Source organism: Eutrigla gurnardus, assembly GCF_963514095.1.
Source record: "Eutrigla gurnardus genome assembly, chromosome: 16".
NCBI lineage: Eukaryota > Metazoa > Chordata > Actinopteri > Perciformes > Triglidae > Eutrigla > Eutrigla gurnardus.
The window spans coordinates 14,220,828-14,243,784 of record NC_139927.1 but is presented as its reverse complement, the minus strand read 5'-3'; the positions used below and the strand labels follow the sequence as shown (position 1 = coordinate 14,243,784).

Here is a 22,957-nt window from a genome sequence, read left to right as displayed (position 1 = left end):
GACCTGTTGTCTTCTGTGTGAGCTCATGCCCTTCGCTGTTATGCTTTCAAACTCGGCACCAGGCTCCACCCAAGTTTCAGTGCACATTGATGGATGCACTTAATGCTGCTATGAATGTTCTGCCTTTGCCATGTGTGTTGGTACACAGAGATGCGGTGGGCTTCCAATAAATAACTCATCTGCAAAGTCTTTACTAGAAGCAATTATGACACAGAATTGACACAACAAATTGTAAATGAATTAGTACAGTAATAAGGAAGCTGCATTTATTAAAATATAGATTAACTGTTCTTCATTCAAGGATTAAATAGAGTATCACCAGAAAAGACCTCAACCTTAAAGTTTTCTAGAAAAAAAAAAAAATAACAATAATAATAAGGAAATTGTCTTTTGATGCACATCATTGCTTATTATTATTTTATTATAACCTTTATTTAACCAGGTTTGTCCCATTGAGATCCAAGATCTCTTTTGCAAGAGAGAGACCTGGTTTGAATCAGGTAAAAGAAAGTCAGCTCTGGCAGTAATAGCCCCAATGGTTGAACCATAGAAATAGAATAGAGTAGAACAGACGCATTGTTTTCATTTGACGGATTCAAAACAACATGGCGAAGTTCATAGAGAAGTTAGCCTGATTCAACGGTCACACAAATTAGTGTTTTTCACTAAAAATTGACAAGACGAAGAAAAGGAGGATCTTTGTGGACGTTTGACCATTCACACTCTGGCAGTTTACAACAATGCCTGTCTGTGCCTCCACCGATCTGGGAGACGGGTTGTGGGTTTAACGAACCAGCGAAGGGTGAAGAGTTTGTAGACCTTCTGGTGTGAACGGGGCCTCAGCTGTGGATACTGGAACCTTGTTAAAACAGCACTGGGAAGCTTCATGGTGGCGTTTTATAGATGAATGGTGGATGGACGGAGCAGACGGTGCATTAGATGTTGGCTTTTTTCCTTTGGTGCTCACAGATCAGTTGAATTGAGCCAAGTTTGCTGAAAATATTGTCTCTCAATTTTTGGTGTTTAAAGATGGATTCTCTTGATCATTGATGGAAGTAAAACTCAGCGATAAGCTCCCATAATTTTATTTATATTTTTATTTATTATTTTAAGTAGTTTGAAGTTATATTTTTGTCAACCTGATGAATAAAAGTATTCACTTGCATTTTAGTTCTGTTTTGGTCTCCACCAACTCCTCAGATAAATTTGTGGCTAACTGTTTAGCCTACAGTGGGACGAAGAGACTACAGCAATGCTAGCACCACTGACCACACTTTAGTACTTATGTGTAGCTTGTTAGCATGCTAGCATTTGCTAATAAGAATTGAGCACAAACCTGCTGGTGACCCGGTGCTTTAACTTTGCGCGTTTCCTCACTGCTGCCATCCATCGCCACCAGCACGCAACGTTACTCGGTTTTAAATCAAACGCATCTGTTTGTCTCTTTTGGCTCGGCAGCAGCTCCCCAGTGTGTTTGGCTTTTTTCTTCTCACAGTGTTGTTTAGTTGTTAAGGATGTGGTCCAGATGGAGGTGACACCGTCAGGCAGGGTGTGGCGTCCGATCCACATCCTCCGCACACATACAGTAACACACGGGACGGGGTGCCACCTCGACTGGCAGCCGCCCCCGCGGTCTTGGATGTGAAACGAGGATTCAAATTAAAGGTGGGACGGATGCCCACTTGAAGCTGATCCTCTTATAGCTTCATGGCAAAAACAGACTTGTGGTTTCAAACCTCATGGCTGAAAAATTAGCAACAAATGGCGCTGACACAGACTCTCCCTCTCTCTCTCTCTCTCTCTCCTGCTTTGGCAGTTATTCCTCCGGAGTTTGGAATGGATTAGTATTTTGAGATGAAAACAAATGGAGAAACAATCGTATCCAAGCTGCTGATTGGTGGGAGGTGTCGGGCGTAAAAGTACCGTCATTTTAGCAGGAACCACAAATGAGAGGAATATTTTTTTTACTCACATCGATTGAGCGTTTTTTCAGCATGCAAACATCTACACTGTAAAGACCCTGGTAGCTTTATTTCTGTCCTCTCTTTTGCCCCCAGTTCACCTCGCTCAAAAACAGCATTTAACCACAACTCTAGAGGTAAATTAAACAACGGATGCAGGGTGGGTTTCCTCTATTTTTTCACATTTAATGCCCATATCACAAGGCAAGATTACAGGGTAGACTATTTTAGAGGCTTTTGCAAAAAATATAAAGAGGAAATGGGTGTGAGGTAAAAGGATCGTTATTAAAATCTAAACCTGACTATGGTTGAGCTGCTCCTGTGTGTTATTTCACGTCTTCCCCTCATGTGTGCTATGTTGTGGTTGCCACTGTCTGCCACCGACACATTATAGTCGGTTTTGGTTGCGAGTGTCGGGTTCAGCTGATGAATAGACGCACCTTTGTCTGTCTTTCATTAAAGGTCAACGTGCAAGATGTGTTTGCGGGACACATCTACTGAAACGAGCATGCTAACCAGCTAGCCCCGGCCCGCACTGTGTTGTAGTACCACCTCGTTCCTCCAGAGGCGATAGTGAAGCTGTGATGTGTTGTACGACCAGCATGCACCACCAGAGGGCGTCTCTGTAGAATAACAGGCAGTTGAGCTCAGAAAGATGACAACTCTCTTTCTTGACTTAAAAAGTATCTAGTTTGATCCAGTGGCATCGGTTTTGGTCAATTTTGCTTTCAAAAACGAAATGCACGTTGACATGACCTACAGAGGCACTTTCCTTTTGCTCCAGCGCTCCACTTACACAGGTCCACTCTCTGCATCCATGTTTCCATCCATCACAGTTGGTGGCGCAAACAATTGTTTGGAACATGTGGCAAATGATTACACATAGCACCTTTTTTAAAAATGGATTATTAATGTGTATGATTAATCACTAAAAAGTGGTGTTGTATAGGCCTTCTCTACACAAATATTAAGAACACTTGTTTCAACTTTGATAATCGAGTACAATTACATTATAACAATTGTCTTCTTATCAATGATTATTTCATTTAATACACTATTCATAAAAAAAAAAGGAATACCATCAAACGATAGAGATTCAATTCTATACGGGCCCTGGGCCTACAGAGGCAAAAACAAGGTGTTATACATGAAACTGGAGCATAACACAAGAAAACTTGCTCCCCCGTGTCCAATGAGACAGAGGGAAACTTCTGGAAAAAGTCGGTGTCTAAGTAGTGAGGTTACGTTGATGTATACGTTTTACTGGTTCAGATTTGATTTCCAGTCCTGTTAAGTCCGTATGATCTTCAGTGTGTGTTTTTTCTGCTTCGTCCTCAGGTGACAGAGGAGAAAGAGGGCCGAAAGGGGAGAAGGGGGATCGAGGGGACCGTGGAGAGAAAACGGGTAAGAGCTGATATATTGATTAACAGTGTTTCAACCTGGGATCTTCCAGGGTCCTTGAAGGGATGTCAAATAGTCTCCAGCATAATTAAGAAAAACATTTTATGCCACTTTATCATTCAAGGTTCATTTATTTGTCATTGTGTAAGACAGGGACACGCAATGAAATGTAAGTTGTAGCTCCTTCATGCTACAGGCACATACAACAAATAGAAATGAATGAAAGTTTTCTTCTCACTATAGTCAGACACCAGATGGGGTTTGCAGGGATGACTGTTGCTGATTGGACAAAAGATGTCTTTTTAACCCCTGTGACCAGCAGCAGCCCTCCTTCGGTCCAGGTCTTTAGAGACCCCGGGTCTATAGAAAGGCAGGCAAACAATGGGTTAAAGGAACCCTTTAGTTCCCGGGGATAAAATTACGAGGAACTTCTCAGTGGAAGTGCAGCTGAAGGAATTCTGAGTCTCTCTTTTGCTTGAGTGACTTCGTTAACATGCTGCCTCAAGCTTGTAAGATGACCACACATGCATATAGACCGACCAGCACAGAGTGATTAAACCCAATGTGGTACAACACGGTCTGCTGAAAGATTCAACACTGGAATTAAGTGTTTTATAGGCTTCATTTTGGCAAACCAAGTTAGACTAACATATGTCACAGTAATATTCCCACTAATTAGTCTGGTAATAAACGCCTATTTGTCCAGTGACACTGTTTTATATTTTTTCAACTATCATATTCTTCTTCCACTAAACCGTTAGTTTGTTCCCCCTCAATTCAGATGCAGAAATCTAACATGCACTTTGAAATACATTTTGGAGTTTATGAAGCTACAACACTTGAGAGGCTTTCACGATGAATATTTAATAATCACACTTGTTTTCAAGATCCATTGAATTTGTGACATCAAAGCCTCACAGTCACATTTATGTAGCTTTTACATTGAAAGTATTAGAATGAGAAATGGCTCATCGACGATCTCTGTGTAGAAGCACTTTGTTTCAACGTTGTGATGCGATACTGCAAACAAAGAACAGATTCATGTATGTAGATGTTGATTGCCTAATCATAACGTATGTTTATTCTACACCTGAACTTTTTCAAACATCTGCGGTGGCATCTTCATTTCTACGTGTTGGACTCTGCATGTTCTGATAAGACGTAGTGGGAAAGAAATTGCTTAACAACACAAAGACACTTCTAAGTATCTGGCTGAAAAAAGAGTCCATTTGGTGCACGATTAAAAGGATTTTAATCCATTTCTCAAGTTATGACCATATTTCCTAATCTATTAAGCCGTGATTTATACAATATGTCCCTGCTCTTTGTAAACCACATGCAAAATATTAACATTCTGTGTCATAAATATAAGGTGATTGATAGTGCACTTCTAAATTTTAGCTTGTGTTGTACGAATTGAGCAAGGAGTTATGTCACGTCTTCCTTCTTTATTTTGATTATGAATTCCATTATTATTGGTTTCCATGGACTTTTGGAAAATCAGATGCTTTATTTCTGTGTATGAAATACAATACATGAGAAGCACAAACTGTGGAGGAGCTGGCTGTATGCAGATGGTGTTAACTGATTTCATTTAAAACATGTTCATTTGGATAGAGATCCCAAAACATAAAAATGGATATCCGAACTTAAAAGAAATATCTTGAGAAAGCTAAATCCTCGAACCTCATCAAATAAACGGTGTGAGTAAATTATACAAATAATATGCTGTTAACGGCTACACACTAAAGAAACGCTGCTGTTATAAAAGCACATGTGTTGGCGCGTGTGATCCAAAAGAAAATTTACAAGCTGATGACTTTATGGGCCTCATAGATCTCCGCCACAGCTGATATCCTACGCAAAGAACTGTGGGAAGTTTAAAGGATCTGCTTTTCTGTTTCGGCATAATCTCACGGTTTCCGGCACACGATGAGGAACCACATGGTTTAGTGTACATCAAAAGGACCTGAAAACCATTATATACTGTATATATACATGTGTCCTATGAGGGTAAGCTGAAACCTCACACAAAACCACCAAACTGTCTTCAGGTAGAAAGAAAAAACACATTAATGGTCCCCCAAAACCACAGACATTTCTTTCTTTTTTTACCTCGTATGTTATTTTTCCTTTGTTACATCAGTGGTTGTTCTCCATGCGATGAGCGATGTGGTGGTGTTCCCATCAAATACACGATGGGACCATCTGAATGCTGTTTCTGCGCGTTAAGGATCCGTCAGGGATCGGTTCTCTCCTCACATCATTTACAAGACGCCGATCTTTGAGGTTTCAGGGAAAGGGAAGGCAGACTCGGACCACATGCTGCCGGCTGTCAGAAATATCAAATCGCAGCCTCGTGCACTTTTCTCGTCACAAACCTCATGCGGCTGACTTTACGTTTGATGCATGACTGTGATCTGGTTACGCTTCAAAGCATACAACGCATACCTGTATGGTCACTTAGCAGAATGAGAACCAGAATGGGCGACCCAAGCCCATTGAAGTTTTTGTCTGTGGGGCGTTCGTCCACACATGTTGGGTGTTAACACAGAATCAACCTGTCACGCAGGGCATCATGTCACCGAATGGATCAGAATCTTGGAGCTCTTTTGACAATCTAAACATCACGGGAAAAAAACGTAGAATAGAAGAAAAGTAGAAAAGTATTTCTGGGTAATACGTTTTCGCTGGTGATACATTTTTCATATCTGTATTCAGGATAAGACTGTTCAACATCTCAACGTAACTTTTTTCGATCTAAACATTATACAAAAAATAATAATGCGCCAAACTCAATCTTCTTATTTATTATTCAGATGGGTCAGCCATTGATACTAATAATAATCAAAGTCAAATTTGCTTTTACAATATTGAATTATAGTGTATTTTTCAGAAAAGTGGTTAGTGGTATATGATCAAAACTGCCACCTAAAGGGTTCGTATTTAATTGTGATTAATTCAATCATGATAAACATAAAACAAGAAACCCTTCATAATAAAGGAAATCAATAATTTGGGGAAAATATTTTATATTAAAATATTTATATTTTATTGCAGTTTGAAGTTCAAAATACAAATCTACAAACAGGACATAAGGGTTAAACACCATATAACTGCTAAGCTGCATATCAGCTGCATTATGTTTAGTCCAACCAGTAACTATTGAACATTTGCTCAAACACATTTGTGTATGTAACTTGTAACAAAACGCCTAACTTTTCATTTTGGGGGCATTTTGTGTCAAAGAGAAAGTAAGCGACTCATACGCAAAAGTCTTACATTACGTAAGTTAAGTTTGATGTTGTGGTCCAACTTTAAAGGTTAAACCTCTGACGGGACCTGCACAGCTACAGGGAATATGAATCATTTCAGCTTTGGACTCATGAAAACAACATGTTATTATTTTGATGTGAAGCCAAGCTAAAAATGACTTGATGTCACTCTCCAACATCAATTCTGAAAACATAATCAGAGATCAGTCATGTTGAAATACCTCCCACATACTCTGTTTATGCTGATTATGATCACTTTTTATTGTCAATGATGTGTTTGCGAGAACAGAACCACCCATTTCCCACACACTGTCATTTCATTATCTGATAAGCAAACACACATGCAGAAATAGTCATGTTGAGTACTCTTCAAAGCAGGCGCCTTCACTTTTATTTCCCAATTTCGCCTACAGAATCAGATCCAGTGTGTCCCTGCCATCTGGGGCTGAGTTAAAAGAAAATTCAAGGCGATCTTGATTTGAATGATCTAATACGGATTCAATCTTTTCATATATGCTATTTCGCTTGGAAGCGTGAGGCTTTGTCCCTGTTAGTCCTCCATAGTATGGACCTCAGAATGGATCAAAACATGCCGGGTGCTGCTCCACTGAAGGCACCGCCGAGCCCGAAGGCAGACGTCTGGATGCGTTTCGGATTCAAAAGCTATAATGATGGGGAAGAGCTCGACAAAAAGCAAAGCCATATGTTAGATGTGCAAAATTGAGATGGAATGTTTTGGAAATGGCACAAATCTCCAAACATCAACAATAACATTAAATAGGCTTTAATATGTTCAATATGTTTGTGCTTTGAGGGAAAGCTGAGAATATAGAAGCAAAATTGGTGTTGTTATGGAAATATATCAGATATTGGATTGGGAAATCAGTGGAGATACCTTTCATCGTCTTCTACTTCATTTATTGAGGTGTTGGTTGGCTGCTTTTGTCACCACTAGACAGAGAAAGACCAACTGTTTCCTGTCTCAACAGTTGCTGGGTGAAGCTTTCTAATTACCAAACAGATATGAGAGTGGTGTCAATCTCGTCATCTCATTCTAAACAAGAAAGCATATTTCTCAAACCGTCAACTCATTTTCTAACTCAGGTCAAAGCACCTCAGTGATAAACACTAATAGTCACAGCTGCTTTAACGGCTTGTCTATCAGAGTGCTGCATGGAGTATAATTCATCACTGCGGTTCAACCACTTTCAAGCTTCTCAAGATTTGAAAATAGATTATAAACATTCACAGGCTTTTAGACATTTCTCATACATGATTTAACTTGGCCCGAAAAGCAAATATGGGTATTTTTGGGGGAAAAATGCCATCCTATTGCTTCAAAATGTGAAAAAGACCACATGAGAGCTATGAACTGGTTTCAAAATGTGCTTGTGTGGTAAAGGGCAAATTTCAAACACGCACGACTGGCAAAGAAAATCGAATTCGAAGCAAACCGATTACATTAAACGGAACGAAGACAGTCGAAGAGCAAACAATGTGAAAGACAGTAACAAGGAGAACCTTTTCTGGACATGCGTGGCTGGTTGACTGTTGTCCTGGTCAGGTCTGTTCAGTCCAGACCCTTCCTGCCTACCAGATAAACATTAGAAATACGTGACCACTCCATGTTCTGGCCTTCTTCAGGTATTGATTGTCTGGTACTGTAATTCCCCCGGGCCTCGAAGGCTTGAACCACTTGGACGATGCCCAACTCTTGGAGCTCGCTCGCCTAGTTTTCCCAAAACAGCTAAGCTCAGGAAAGGTACAAGTTGTTGTTCTGAAAATTCACTTTTGGTTTCGCACAGGACACGAACACTGGTCTCCGAGGCGAAAGTCCTTTATTCTTACCATCCGCTGATGCCGTGGCAGGGTTTGTATCGGAGTTAGAGTTTGGAGTGAGAAAGTGATTGAATAAACAGAACTAAGCCTACGTAGTTTATATAGCATCCAAGAAAACATAATTTATAACAAATAATGTGCTCCTTGTCATCATTTCACCTGAACATTCCCATCACGCATCTGGCTGTTCCCTCCCAAACATTTCTGGCAAAATAAATCAAGTTCACATCCATCACATAAACTCCCAGCATGCCGCAGTCCATATGAATGTCCTGTGAAGTTTGCTTGTATGGTTCACATTATCTCTGAAGACTATGGTCGTCCAGAACCCTTCCTCTCCTCCTCTTCGTCTCCCCAGAGTCTCTCGTTTTGCCTTGGGCTTGTTACAGGGAGGAGGAGAGAGAAAAGATGAGTATGTTTGGTCACATGATGCATTTGTTAGCCCCGCTGTCTCAAAGCAAAGTCCTGTGACCAATTATTAGTCTTCTTTCTTCTATGTTAACATCACTTTTGTGAGGCTTTACAGTCCAAAGATGCATTTAAGTGAAATGCCCTTCCAGGTGACTGGTTTTGTGTTTTATGTTGCATTCATCTCCGGGAAACAAATGTCTGCAGCTTGTAATTCCCTTTGTGGTTGTCAAGATACTGCCACAAAATAAAGACGTAATTAAAGTTAATAATGAATATTAACACTTATTCAATCAATTCAGCTGACTAGAAAATAAATAGACTGTGTTTGTCTGTATTCTATTTGTCCAGAACCACAAATAATATGCAACAGGTTTAAAGCTGCTCATTTAAGTTTGTTTTTCATTGACTGGAAGGCAATGAGGATAACTCTGCACCACCACAACTAAAAATGACTATTTAGCAAAAATATGCATCAAGTCTCCTGTTGTTGGCACAGATTTTGTGTCTGGTTCATTTAATGACAGTTCAAATTAAAGTATCCTGTTCAGTTAAGCGTTATAATACGTATTAATTACGATGAAACCTCTTCCGTCTTCGTGCCAGCAGAGGGTTCCAGTTTTTATCCAGCTTCATAGGAATTAAAAAAAAAGAGGGACTGCTTTGTGTTTGATGAGTGAACAAATAGTTTCAACATCTGTTTCAGGTAATTGAGTACTCAATTACTCCTTGTTGAAAACAAAGTATGTGCTATAGTCCTCTCGTTCACTCCCTTTCAGTCTCGAAAAAAAAAAGGTTAAAAGTCCAGCAATTTCTGGTTTTAATTTGCCAGTTTTCAGCAAGAGTATGATACAAATATGTGCAGCATATCTGCTGCTGATAGTATGATGTTATGGTACTTATTAAATTATGATGGGCTAGTGAGTGCAAAGCGCTTGGCTGTCTAATGAGAGTTAAATGGCACACTGTTAAAGTGGACAGTATGATGGTCTGATGAGACTAGGATCCTGTCTAGATGATGTGTTGGGGTTTTACTGTCCAGCACTTTGTCAACAGTCTCTGTCAGCGAGCACGTCTTAACACCAATGACAGTGTGTGTGTGTGTGTGTGTGTGTGTGTGTGTGTGTGTGGGAGAGAGAGAGAGAGAGAGAGAGAGAGAGAGAGGGAGTTTTTCTGTTAGCAGAGGCTTCATGGATCCACAGTACATCTCGTAGTCCTGAAACTATGCAGCAGCTGTACTCGTATAATTGACGTGATTTATCACCTCTCAGAGCGCCGCGAGAAAATGAGAACGTTTGGTAAACACACAAACTCTCTCTCTCTCTCTCTCTCTCTCTCTCTCTCTCTCTCTCTCTCTCTCTCTCTCTCTCTCTCTCTCTCTCTCTGTCTCTCTCTCTCTCTCTCTCTCTCAGCGAACTGGCTCAGACCGAACACTCTAAAGAGTTTACTTTCTAGTTGTATTTTAGTAGTTAGTATATTTATTGTTTAATACTATACACTGTTTTAAAATCAGGCAGCAACCTCCAGATCTAAAAAGTGAAGCTAATGCTGAAGGGCCTTAAAGTTGCATTCTCTCCACTGGCCACCAGAGGGTGACTCGGCCAGTTGCTTTACTATTTTGTTGCTGCATTATGAATGCTGCTGCACTTCTCAGCAACGCCCACACCGCGTAGGTTGTTGAGGCAGAGACGATTGTTTGATGTTCTGCATTGACCTCGAGTCGTTAGGGTCAGGATAGCTGATCGGTCATTGGACTTGAGATTCATAGCAATGCTATATATATATTCATAGTAACTATAGGTAATTATGTACAGATAATGCTCAGCAATCACTGAAAAATCACTTTTGGACAGAACGTCCAATTCCAAATTCTTGTAACCCCAAACTTTTTACAAGGGGGAATTCAAGGAAGAAAGAAGAACATACCTCACTTGAAAATAATTTTATTTATTGTTCTTTTTTTAATAAAACTAATTTTTTTTGTGTGGTTTCTGGGTAAAAAGTGCTCTTGGAGCATGTTGAAAACAACCTCGCCTCTGTTTGTTTTCATATTGATTTGATTTACAAGGCTCTATTAAAGTCTTCAACACTCGCAATGAAAATAATCTGCTCAGTATGAGTTCAAAGTCATGCCAACAAGCGCCGGATAAAAGAGAGTTCTTTCAATGTAGTGGTGTTCGATAACTAATGAAGTCTCTTTATTTCTGCATGTTGGCTACAAACATTTTTATCATTTCAGGCTCCAATAAATTGTCTGCAAACACATTCAGTTGTAGAAACAATTGTGCATAAATGCATTAGGTTAATGTGCAGTCGTGTGTTGTTGCAGTGGAGGACACCCTGGTGCGGCTGGTGAACGGGTCAGGTCCTCACGAAGGTCGTGTGGAGGTTTTCCATGAACGCCGCTGGGGGACGGTGTGTGACGACGTCTGGGACAAAAAGGATGGAGACGTGGTGTGTAGGATGCTTGGATACCCAGCGGCCGTCGAGGTCCACAAGACCGGACGCTTCGGACAAGGTAGGAGATGCACATGTAGACAAACTGTTGCTTCTTTGCTGCATATATATGACCAGATTACAGAAAGTGTGATTTTTATATATATATATTATGTGAAATATAATTTATTTCACATATTTCACACAATTATCATTGCGTACTGTATGTAATGATAGTTTAAGTTGGACAATTACAAAGAATAAGATGTTAACTGTGATCATCTCTGGGAATTTTCTATTGGCCTTTGTTTGTATCATATATGAACAGAAACCAAACACTCCCTGGACTCGAGTCTAAAAGGTGCTCAAATGTATTGAACGTATCAGTTGTAGTTCAAGTAAAAACAACAGTATTAACTACAGTAAGACAAGGATGAACAGATGATATTTTGATTATACATTTGAAGGAACTCTCCCTTTAAGCTCCTTTATGGGTCAGTGGTCATTTCTTGGAATAAAAAACGTCGCAATCAAGGCAGGAAATGAGTCCGATTTGGTTTGACCACGCTGCATATCCATGGCAAAGTTTAATTCTGATTTTTACTAACTCTGCTGTTTTTGGGGGGGTTTTTTGCTGTTGAGTGGTTTTACCTGCAGTAACGGTGCCCTCAAATGCTGCAGGGATTAATATTAAGGTTTTATAGGGAAAGTCATGCGAGCCAGATGTCGTCAAGAGAGCGTCTCAGAGGTCATATCCATCTCTCTGTCTCTCTCTCTTTCTTTCTCTCTCCATTTTATTTAATTCACCATTCGCCCTTACATCATTCAGATTGTCTGTCCAGGCAGAGTTTTGACCAATAAGTCTGGAAAATTGGGGGGGAAACATGCCTTTGTTCCAGGGGACGACCTCCACACAACAGCAGTGACTAAAATCACGGCTGGATCCAATTTAAAACAATCTGGATTTCAAATACATCTTGTCAGATGAGTCGACCCCCTCTGATATTTTTTTTTTATCTTTCAAGGCTTTCAAGGCATTTCTCAGACACAGATTTGCCACTGCTTTCTACCTGCTGCATACATCAACTGCCATATGTCTAAATGACATGACATGGTATCATTTGACAGACACATTGGTCCAGAGCAACTTATGTTTTTTAGTCGTACATTGGGAGCAATATGGCGTAGAACAATGGCCGAACTGCTGAACAAAGGAGGCAAATTTAAAAAAAGAACTGGAAGGCAATAATAAATCCCCGAATGAAATGATAGAAACTTGCATCGCCAGCCCTCTAGAGCACCAGAGACACAAGAAAGGGTGTATTTATAAGTATAATCCTCATTAGTCCTTATCTTTCTTTCTAGGTTTGACCATCTTCCTCTATTAAGTAGCTGCTTTGAAGCTTTTTGACTGAATCACACAACCGTTCCTCAATGTTCACATTTGTATTTCGTGGTCAGATGGTTTTGTCAACTGTTGAAACGATCTTTACATCCTACTTTTAAGCGAACATGGATGAGAAGTCCTTGAACTGCTTGGAAATGTTTAAATTTGAACACTATCGCAATGGATTCCGTCGGGCCGCTGAGGAAGATCATGCAATACGACTGAAAGCTCTAGTTGTCTAGAAAAAAAACGGTGTTTATTCGACTGAGGTCCCAAATTAACTTTCAGTTTTCATCGTTTATTGTTGTACATGGCTTCAAGACCTGTAGCTCTAGAAGGGTTTCACGAGGTCAAGGCCTCAGTTTTTGATTTGAAGCTTAACATTCAGGATTAATCAGGATTTTTAGAACCTGTTTGAGCCGATTGTTTGTTCTTCTCTTGTTAGTCTCCTTGTTTCAAAGCATTTACGCTTCCAACAGGGCTGGAATGTTACAGAGGAATCCAAATTTAATAGCAGTCCATTACGTTTTATTTATTTTGCTCAATATGAAAAATTTGCCTCAAGGGGTTTTACAATCTGTACAGTTTAGTCTTTTTCTGAAAGACTCCGTAAAAACTGAATGAACTTCATGAGCTCTCTGACATGCAAGAGATGTCATGTATACGGAATAAAACAACATAGTGATATCACAGAATAGACAAACAAGATAGATTGTAAAGATGTATGAAGAATAGTAGCTCTCTTTGTATAGGTGAACAATGATTTCTATCTCCCAGAAACACACGAGTTGTCTGACCTTATAATCAGTGAGGAGACACAGACATCCGCCCTGAGGGAGTGTACGTTTCCAAGGTTGCAGATTTTCTGTAGGGCCTATTTAAATCCTTGGAATCACTTTGAAATTAAGTGACTCTTGCAAAAAAAAAACTCATCCCTGGGTGACCAACCCCTGATTTGTGAGACTCGTCAGGAGTTGGGTTTGAGCCGTGCGACCCCCCGGCCTGCAGACAGTGCAGTTAAAGTGTGCTGAGATCCAGAGTAAACAGTTTAAAGGTCCGTGTCCATTAAAGCAAACCCTGAGAAGGCGCAGCAGCTGAGCAGCTGGGGCTGGTGTATCCCCCCGATGCATACCTCACTTCCATCCTGTGCACGCCTGCGTGGAGACACGTGTGCCTGATGTTTCATGCTGCTTTGATGTCAAAATCTCCAGCCAGTTTCTCTTTTTGTCATATACGTTGTGAAACAAAGCAGGAATGTGAGAAGCTTGACTGAGATGCAGATTTCTTTGCTGGTTTTAAGCAAATATGAGTCTTTTTAACTTCATTTTTGATCAGATTTGACAGAAATTTGTATTTTTTTGTGGGAGAAAAGAGTTTTCTCCTTGTCCTGGCAGAGTATGTCATTTGGAAAAACCATAGAGACTTTGAATGCATCGCCAAACTGGAAGAGTCCCGCCCCCTTCGTTCAGACCTCTGTTCAAAGCCGCTCCCATCAGTGCATAATCAGGAAGTCAGCATTGACAGACCGGCAGGCCGTCCAATTATTTTATCCGGCCCGGAGACGGGATTTTTACAGTCCTGCCACGGCCACAAATAAAAAATATGTTTATCTCAGAGCATGTAATGTATTCATTGCTATCAATAAGTTACAAGGATTTCAAGAAATATAACAGAAAGTGTTTCTGAATAGAATCACCTCCTCAACCTTTAATATATTTATATTATTCATGTTGAGGGTCTAATGATAGAGAGAGCCATGTGTGCTACAGATTGTAAAGCCCTTTGAAGCTCATTTCTGAGTTGGGATTTTGAGCGATGTGTTCATTTAATTAGTCTCAGGTTTGGTTTCAGCTGACAGTTTGCATGTCCATTGATCATTTAAAGTTTTCAAAACTTCATAATGTTTCTAACTGTAGTTGAACTCTCGTGGTTAACACACGCACACACACACACACACACACACACACACACGCTTGTCAGCATTTTATGGGAACACATATACAGTAAATCTCAGCCCAGTTTCCATAAAACAAGAGAAAAAAAGCGAAAGATTTCCTACTCTAAGTGAACAACAACACATCATAAGTTGAAGGATGTGCACTAACCGCCACATTTCTCTTTTGCATGAAACATCTCTGACTTGTCTGCGTGGGGCCGATGTCACATGTGCTGCTGCTTGGAGGATTTTCACAAATGTGCTCCAAAAGGAGAAGCAAGGGGGAAAAAATAGAGCATTTGATTTGCTCATGAAGTGAATGAAGTTGAGTCTTTTTACAACAGACACCAGAACTTGTCAAGTACATTTATTCTGATTGATTATCTTGCAGGTTAGGTGAGGTGCATGGGTTTTATTTGCTAGTGTTGGATTTCTCTTATTTTCATTTTTAAGAATAAACATTTACATATGAAAAAGACATTAGTTCCACATTAAAGAAAGAAATAAAAAGTGATGTAAATTATGCTTTTGCATTTTAAAATGCTCTTTTAAATGCTATGGACTCTGTTTTGTTCCACAAAACCCAAACAGTAATCATTTTTCAGATGGCTCTTATTCTTGGTCATTCTCTCATCAGCTGTCTTGATCTCGACAGAGCCTTGAACTTGCTGCCAGTTATAAGAGGAAATCATGGAAGTGGAAGATTAAGGGGTTGAAATTATTTAAATTCATGAGCCAGATGGCCTGAAGCTGAACTTGTGTGTTTGATTATACGCCTCTGATTTTTCTTCCTCGTCTGTGACTTCCATGTCACCAACATTTTTTTGTATTGTTTTTTTTCTTTCTCTTCCTTATCTTTATTTTCTAGTTCTAGTTTGAATCCCTCGCCGACGGCTCTGCGTGATAAACAGTTATTGTTCAAAGCCGAGCAGCAGAGGTGACAGTTACGCGACTCCAGATGTTGCTTTCAGGACATTGCCGGTGCGTCAGCATCTTTTAGTTATTTGTCCTTAAACTGCGTCATCAGTACAACCAAGTGTTACGTGATCTCACTCTTATTTCCCTTGCAGCTGAAACTGTTCTCCAAACTGTTTGGGATTTTCTTTAAACCCTCCAGTGTGTCCCGGTTTTTGCAAACAGGAACCAAAACTTTATAGAGAACCAATTCTGCCAAAAGCTCCGCTTAGCAGCTGGAACTGTGTATTTTTTAATACCGGATACAATATTATCTGATCGGGCGCCCTGAGAGAGTACTTGCTGTCTCACTCGCCTCTTTACACAGACGCTAATAATGATCACTGTTTCTGATTTTAAAGATCTGCTTTCTACATCCCACAACAAGACATCAAATGTCAGATCCTTTATTGGGTTCAGGGTGTGTTTATGCTGAGTTTATAGCGAATTTCTAGCTAATGACCAAAACACGATGTGTGGTGATCTCGTACGTCAGCTGGTGATTAACAAGCAGCTCCATGTTCCCATGTTCCTCATCCTTGGCTGTTGGTGGACCATTGGAGGGAACGCTGAACTGGGACCGCTGCTGTCGAGGTCCAGATGTGATTTTTGTGCCTCGGCGCCGGCGACAGCCATGACTGGAGGCGAAATATTTTCATGGTTGTCCTTCCGCTCCATTTTCCTGAATGCGATATCTCAGGAGGGAAGGCAGTAATTCTAATTGATTTTCTCATCATCCATTTGTTGTATTCCTTATGTTTATGAAGTGTGGATAGGGGACTTCTATGTGACTCTCTTGGAAAAGGGAATTTGTTGAGGGGTTTAATTTCCACTTCTCAAAGTCGTGTTTTATTATACCTTTATTACTGGGCTGTGGTGTAGTGGGTGCCTCACAGCAAGAGGGTCCCGGGTTCGATTCAATTCCTTCTGTGTGGAGTTTGCATGTTCTCCCTGTGTGAGCGTGGGTTCTCTCCGGGTTCTCCGGCTTCCTCCCACAGTCCAAAGACATGCAGGATGGGGATAGGTTCATTGGTGACTCTAAATGTCCCGTAGGTGTGAATGTGAGCATGAATGGTTGTCTGTCTCTACATGTCGGCCCTGTGATAGACTGGTTACCTGTCTGTCTCTACATATCAGCCCTGTGATAGACTGGTTACCTGTCTGTCTCTACATGTCAGCCCTGTGATAGACTGGTTACCTGTCTGTCTCTACATGTCGGCCCTGTGATAGACTGGTTACCTGTCTGTCTCTACATGTCGGCCCTGTGATAGACTGGTTACCTGTCTGTCTCTACATGTCGGCCCTGTGATAGACTGGTTACCTGTCTGTCTCTACATGTCGGCCCTGTGATAGACTGGTTACCTGTCTGTGTCTACATGTCAGCCCTGTGATAGACTGGTTACCTGTCTGTCTCTACATGTCAGCCCTGTGATAGACTGGTTACCTGTCTGTCTCTACATGTCTACCTGTGATAGACTGGTTACCTGTCTGTCTCTACATGTCAGGTGACCTGTCCAGGGTGTACCCTGCCTTCACCCAATGACAGCTGGAATCAGCTCCAGCCGCCCCGCGACCCTGAATACAGGATAAGCGGTTGACGATGGATGGATGGATGGATCAGTTTTGATGGAGGCAGAGTTTGGCAAAAACAGGAGCTATAAAAGCCAGATAGAAAAGAAAGGAAAACAGATGGGAGGAAAGACACAAACAAGACAAAATGCTCAGCGTAATGGAACGAAGCCTCCAAACCAGTTCAGGCTGCACCGTCACATTCACCGCCACTGACACACTCTTACAAGTTGGTGGTTTATATAATGTGTCGGAAACATCTCCTCCTTGTCTCCGCTAGCATCCACCTACGGTCTTTAAAGTGTATGACCTCTGTCCTCCCTTCTGTGCAGGCACCGGTCTGATCTGGATGGACGACGTGGCGTGCGCTGGGACCGAAGACAACATCCACCAGTGTAAGTTTTCAGGCTGGGGCAAAACCAACTGCGGCCACGTGGAGGACGCTGGTGTAACGTGCGCCTTCTAAAAAAGAAACGCCACGATCCAGACACTGCTGCAGCGGCCGAGCGCCTCCTCAAGCGGTGCCTTCAACTTTCGACAAGCGACAAGGCCCACAACGTCCTGCCGTCGCCAGGGGTGTCACATTAGCAGTGTGTTGTTGTTTTTTATCTGAAAAAAAAAGAAAAAAGAAAAAAAAGATGACAAACCTCCATGTTGATTGTTTTCGCTACAAGACTGAATGGTGGCAACAAGGAAGTTGCTGACATTATCAAACTTTGAGCTCGTGCGGGCTGGGGACGACGGCTTCAGACTGAATCACGGAGCTCACCCGTCTTCAATGGGGGCCGAAAGGTCAGCCTCGTCGGGTTCATCTGCCCCGAGAGGCTTGTCTGGGATCAGGTTCGCTGTTTTGATCTCCAGTGTGGATTAGAAGAGAATCCAACGCCTTCGTCGTCCCAGGGTCTTCGTTCGCCTCTCGAGTTTATGCAAAGCTGAAACGGCACATAAAGAAAGTGACTGAGACTGTCACTGACAAACTGATTCTTCATTTACAGGCAGCTGCTCTTCACAGTATTATGTAGGAATTATGCCAAACATACAGTGTTGCCTTATTATGCATCATATAGTATTACCCAGTCATTCGATGATTAGCAGGCCTTAAACTGGACTAAAACTGGACTAACATGTCACCTTTTTCTACTTTTAAAGATGTGGAGTTTTATGTAAACAGGCAGTTCTGTATACAATCAGCGTTTTTCGCCAAAACATATTGTACCCTTGAGGTCTAACGAGTGTGGAGTACATTTCCTTCCTCTTCATTTTTTAGAAATAATTTCATGTTTTGTTAACGTCCATGTTGGCTTGCTCTGGCTCGTCTTCTTCTTCTTTTTCATTCTTTGCATTTCTTTGTGCATTACTGCCAAACTTTCCTCTGATCAATTTTCTTACTTTTTTATAACCAGAGTATTATCACCTACAGTAGATCTGCACAAAATTCATAGTTACGTTCTCATCGATCTCCTCTCTCTCGAGCCACAACGGGAAGTAAAAACCTCTGATAAATGCACTCCTAAACCTTAGTGACATACTGGTGAATTCAAGGGAATATTAAGCAGCTAACGAGACAAAATATTTTTTGTAATAGTTAATGGAGACCAAAACTAAAAAGTGGACTTGCAGCCATCGACAGAAATGCAACTCCAAAACATTTACTGGCACAACAAGTTTATAAGGTGATTTATAAGGTGATTTGAGGGATTCTACCAAGACAGAAAAAACAAAAGCCCCCTGTACTTTTGACCTCAACATCGAGACGTATTTTAACCTGCAAATCCTCCAATCAGTGTTTACTGTGCTATATTTTTTTAAATGAAAAACGGGGAAAAAAATACAAGTAGCAGGGGTTTTGGAAATTGTCACTGCGGTTGAAAAACAAAAGGATTTTGAAGAAGAGAGCAGATGAGTGTTCACAGATGGAGGCAGCCGTGTCCGCTTTATGGCTGTCGGCGTTTGCTGCCAAAAGTTGGCTTGATTCAAAAATGAATGCATACATGTATGCACACGCCAAACCAACCATAGCAGGCCCGAGTTTTATGCCTCCCTCGGTGGGGTTTAAACTTTACGGCTGCTCTTGAATCCAAAAAAAGGTTGGCACCTCCCAAGTGTCCCAGCAGGAACCTGTGTCTTTACCCACTCGTGTTTTATATTTGTAGAGGGGAAAGGCTTTTTAGTGCGCCTTCAAATTTGGCAAACTCACAAACCTCAAAGGGCTGTAGCTGAATTCCCTCCGCTCCTATATTTGTACGGACGCTTTATTTGTCCGAAAATTAATCGGCACACAAGATGTCCATTTAAGAGTATGTGTCCACGTGAGGGAGGTGGGAAAAAAAGGTTGGATGTGAATTTGACTTTTCGAGGCCGTTTCAGCCAGAAATCATTTTCTCTACCTCATGTTCAAGTGCCTTGGTGTTTGTCAAGGGGTTCTGTTGTAAAACCACAGAAGAAGACAAATTAAAGAGGGAACTGGACGCAAAAGGAAGTCTGAGAAAAGAAAGATGAGGTGAGAAACCAGGCTCAATAGACCGATGTGTCTCAGAAGAGGCTGTAGCAACACAAAAGGGATTTGTGGGCTTCAAAGAACTCACTCAACAGCTTGTACAATTTGTATTCATTCTTGTCATGAAGTCACTTCTGGTGATCATTGTGTCCATCTGCATACTTTCTTTGGCTCACCAGGAAGCTTAATGGTTGCCTTTTTCATTTTCATTTTCATTTTCTTTATGCTGATGTTCTTTATGCTTTGTTCACAAAGTTTGGAAACAATTATAAAAGCAATAATGTGTTTATTAATGTGACTTTGAGGACTAAATGGCACCCACATAGTATGTTGCTGCCTAATCTATCCAATCATATTTTAACATCGAAATCGCATTTTATTTCTGTTTTATTATTATTGATCATACGATTATTATTATAAACATTAGAGCTAAATGAATTGTGTAGCAGATCAGTTGATTCAAGTTGAGTAGTGTTTAGATCTTTTTTTTTTTCAAACAACCAAGGCTCAGGCTTCAGCTTCTCAATTTGCTACTTTTCTCTGTTTTATGCCATTTTTAATATATCGGTTTTAGACAGTTGGTCAAACAAAATAAGACATTTGCATGATGGAAATTGTTTTAAATATGTATTTTACATAATTTACGGACCAAATTAATCTATTATTCATTAAAATAATCATCAGCTTTATCGAATATGAAAACCCTGAAGCTCATACAGTACAGATACTCAGAATATGACTGATTATCTTGTAACGGAGACAGGGTCAGAGACTGCAGAGAATGCATGAATTCAAAAGTGGCACTTTAAAGCTGAAATGCAGAAGATTCATTCATATTCACCCAAATTCTTCACAGGAAGCGATTAAACATAGTATGACATGTGAAACATAGACACTGACAGTGATGGAGCCCCGTCTGACACCACTTTAAAGGTTTCTTGGCAGTCAAATCAAAAAATGTCCAAAAAATATATCAATGAAGTAGATTAAAATAAAGACGACAGATCCCTTGCTACAACTTGGGGCTGCCAAAGTATAAAGTTACCTAGTATGACACAAATCATCAAAGCACCTGTCATAAAACCTGACATAAAACAATAGCAATATGTCTACATACATTTAATTTGCCATATTACAGCAGTAACTTGATAAACGGTATGATCAGCGACACTTTTATGTCCAGTAGTTTATTTTTTTCTGTACTCCGTGACATGGTTTTGCTTAAAAGTAGTGAATGGAACGAATTGGAAATGTACAAGGTTACAGAGTTGAACACTTACCAACTAATGTGTGCATGATTGAGTGTCATACTGTAAAACACACACACACACACTCACACTCTCCTGTACAATATCTGCTCTGTCTCTCTGTGCAGCACCAAAGTGCAGCTGACAGTACGACTGAGTGGCAGCCAGGTCTTCAGGTCTCGTCCTGATGACCCTCGTTCGTCTTCTGTTCAGCACTTTGGCTGCAGAGGAGTTATTACTTTAAAGCTCTGCGTTTTCTAAAACAGCAGCCAAAGAAAACACCCACAGCTCCTTCGGTGTATTTCCCTCCTTTGCCTATTTGTCATGTTTAACCAGAGAAGCAGGTTTTTTTAGGGTGTTTTATTCCACAGTATTGATGCCAGCAGGCCATTAATGTTGGAACCATAAAGTATTTCGATTTTTTTTTTACCTAAAGTGGAAAAGTTACACCTTTAGTGAGCCGAGTTGAGAATTTACAGTACAAGTTGGTTACCATGGCAAACTTCTTTCATCCATAATGGCAAAATCGATGATTCTCCAATTTTAGCTCCCAAACCTACAAATTAAAACAAATCACACAGATTGACGTTTAAGTACAACATGCTTGTGTGTTCTTTGTCGATGTAGAAATGAGGATATGTTTTGTGTTCATTAACAATATTGTTGAACATATGAGGTAAAACTGACCCCTTAATGTGTAATATTGCTCCTCGTTGCATTTTACCTAAAGCGAATAATCACGCAGGATTAACTGTAGGTTATTATGTTTTTACTGATACTCTTTCTTCTTTAACGTACAGTACATGTATCTATGTTATAATGTCCAAAATCCCAAGAAATAACCTTTGTGTTTCCTGCTACAAACTCCTGCTTTTCTTTCCAAAATACTCACGCTGGTAAATATGGATTCTGCAGACTGAATTTGGTGCATATCAAAACCATATGGGCACAGTTCAGCCAGAAAAGAAATCTGCAAGGGTGTCTCCTCCAGTTGACCCTCTTCTCACAGCTAAATGTATTTTGACTGGTGTTCCTTCCGGGCGAAGTTGCAGCCCATCAGATATCAGAAGGATAAAACTCTTGTGATGTGATTTCCTGATTGGTTCGAGGCTCCGCTGACCTCAGATCAATGCTTCAGCCCTATGGGTCAAATAACTCGAATACTTTTGACTTTGAACATGTAAAGCATCCTAATGCTGTACCTTTTGAAAGTGAGAACACATTGCAAAGTGCACTTAACCACTTAAATGTGTAATTTAAAATGTATACTTGGTTGTACAAAGACCGTACTATGCTTTACATTGGCATAATGGCTCTAAGCACATATGCGTATACACATGTCTGTTTTTTATTACATTGTGCTGCTGGACGTATCACACTCTTAACAACATGCATACAAAAATGTCTAAAATGTCTAAATCAAACACAAAAAAAATTCTCAACACAGTGCTTTGTGTTTGGTTTAAAAAAAAATACACGTTTTACTTTAATGTTCTGTTGATTTGTACCACTAAAATGCTGTATACGCACTGCTGAAATAATAAAATGTAGATTTGTTTAAACATGTGAACTTTGTTATTCCTCAAAACTTCAAGAAATCAACACTTTCAAGAAATCAGACAAGTTGACTGAGATTCCACTCCATTACATGTGTCCAGTGAAAACCACGTACCCCCCAAATTTAGTGATATTGATTGGAGGTGTGTGAAAGTTGTCTTTTCAGGGACATATGGTTCTCACAGGACAGGGACGCTACACACATATAATCTTTTAGATATGATGCATTGCTGTTGATTAAACCCATCATAAAGATATAAAGGAGTTCAAATCAGCATAACCAAATCCAAACCAGCAAATACAACATACACATTAATGCATGGATGGGTGGCTGGGTGGATGGATGGATGGATGGATGGGTGGGTGGATGGGTGGTTGGGTGGATGGATGGGTGGGTGGATTGGTGGGTGGGTGGATGGATGGGTGGGTGGATGGATGGATGGATGGATGGATTGGTGGGTGGGTGGGTGGATGGATGGATGGATGGATG

General features: G+C 40.5%; 1 protein-coding gene across 1 annotated transcript in view; it reads left to right on the top strand.

Annotated features, from left to right (window-relative positions):
* scara5 (scavenger receptor class A, member 5 (putative)) overlaps window positions 1–22,472 on the top strand; it is a 55,929-nt gene extending 33,457 nt beyond the window's left edge. The window contains exons 10-12 of the mRNA XM_084031332.1: window positions 3,300–3,365; window positions 11,214–11,402; window positions 17,499–22,472. Coding sequence (XP_083887458.1) covers window positions 3,300–3,365; window positions 11,214–11,402; window positions 17,499–17,632 — 389 coding nt within the window. The 3' untranslated portion in view covers window positions 17,633–22,472. The remainder of the gene's footprint in view (window positions 1–3,299; window positions 3,366–11,213; window positions 11,403–17,498) is intronic.
* The last annotated feature ends 485 nt before the right edge of the window (window positions 22,473–22,957 follow it).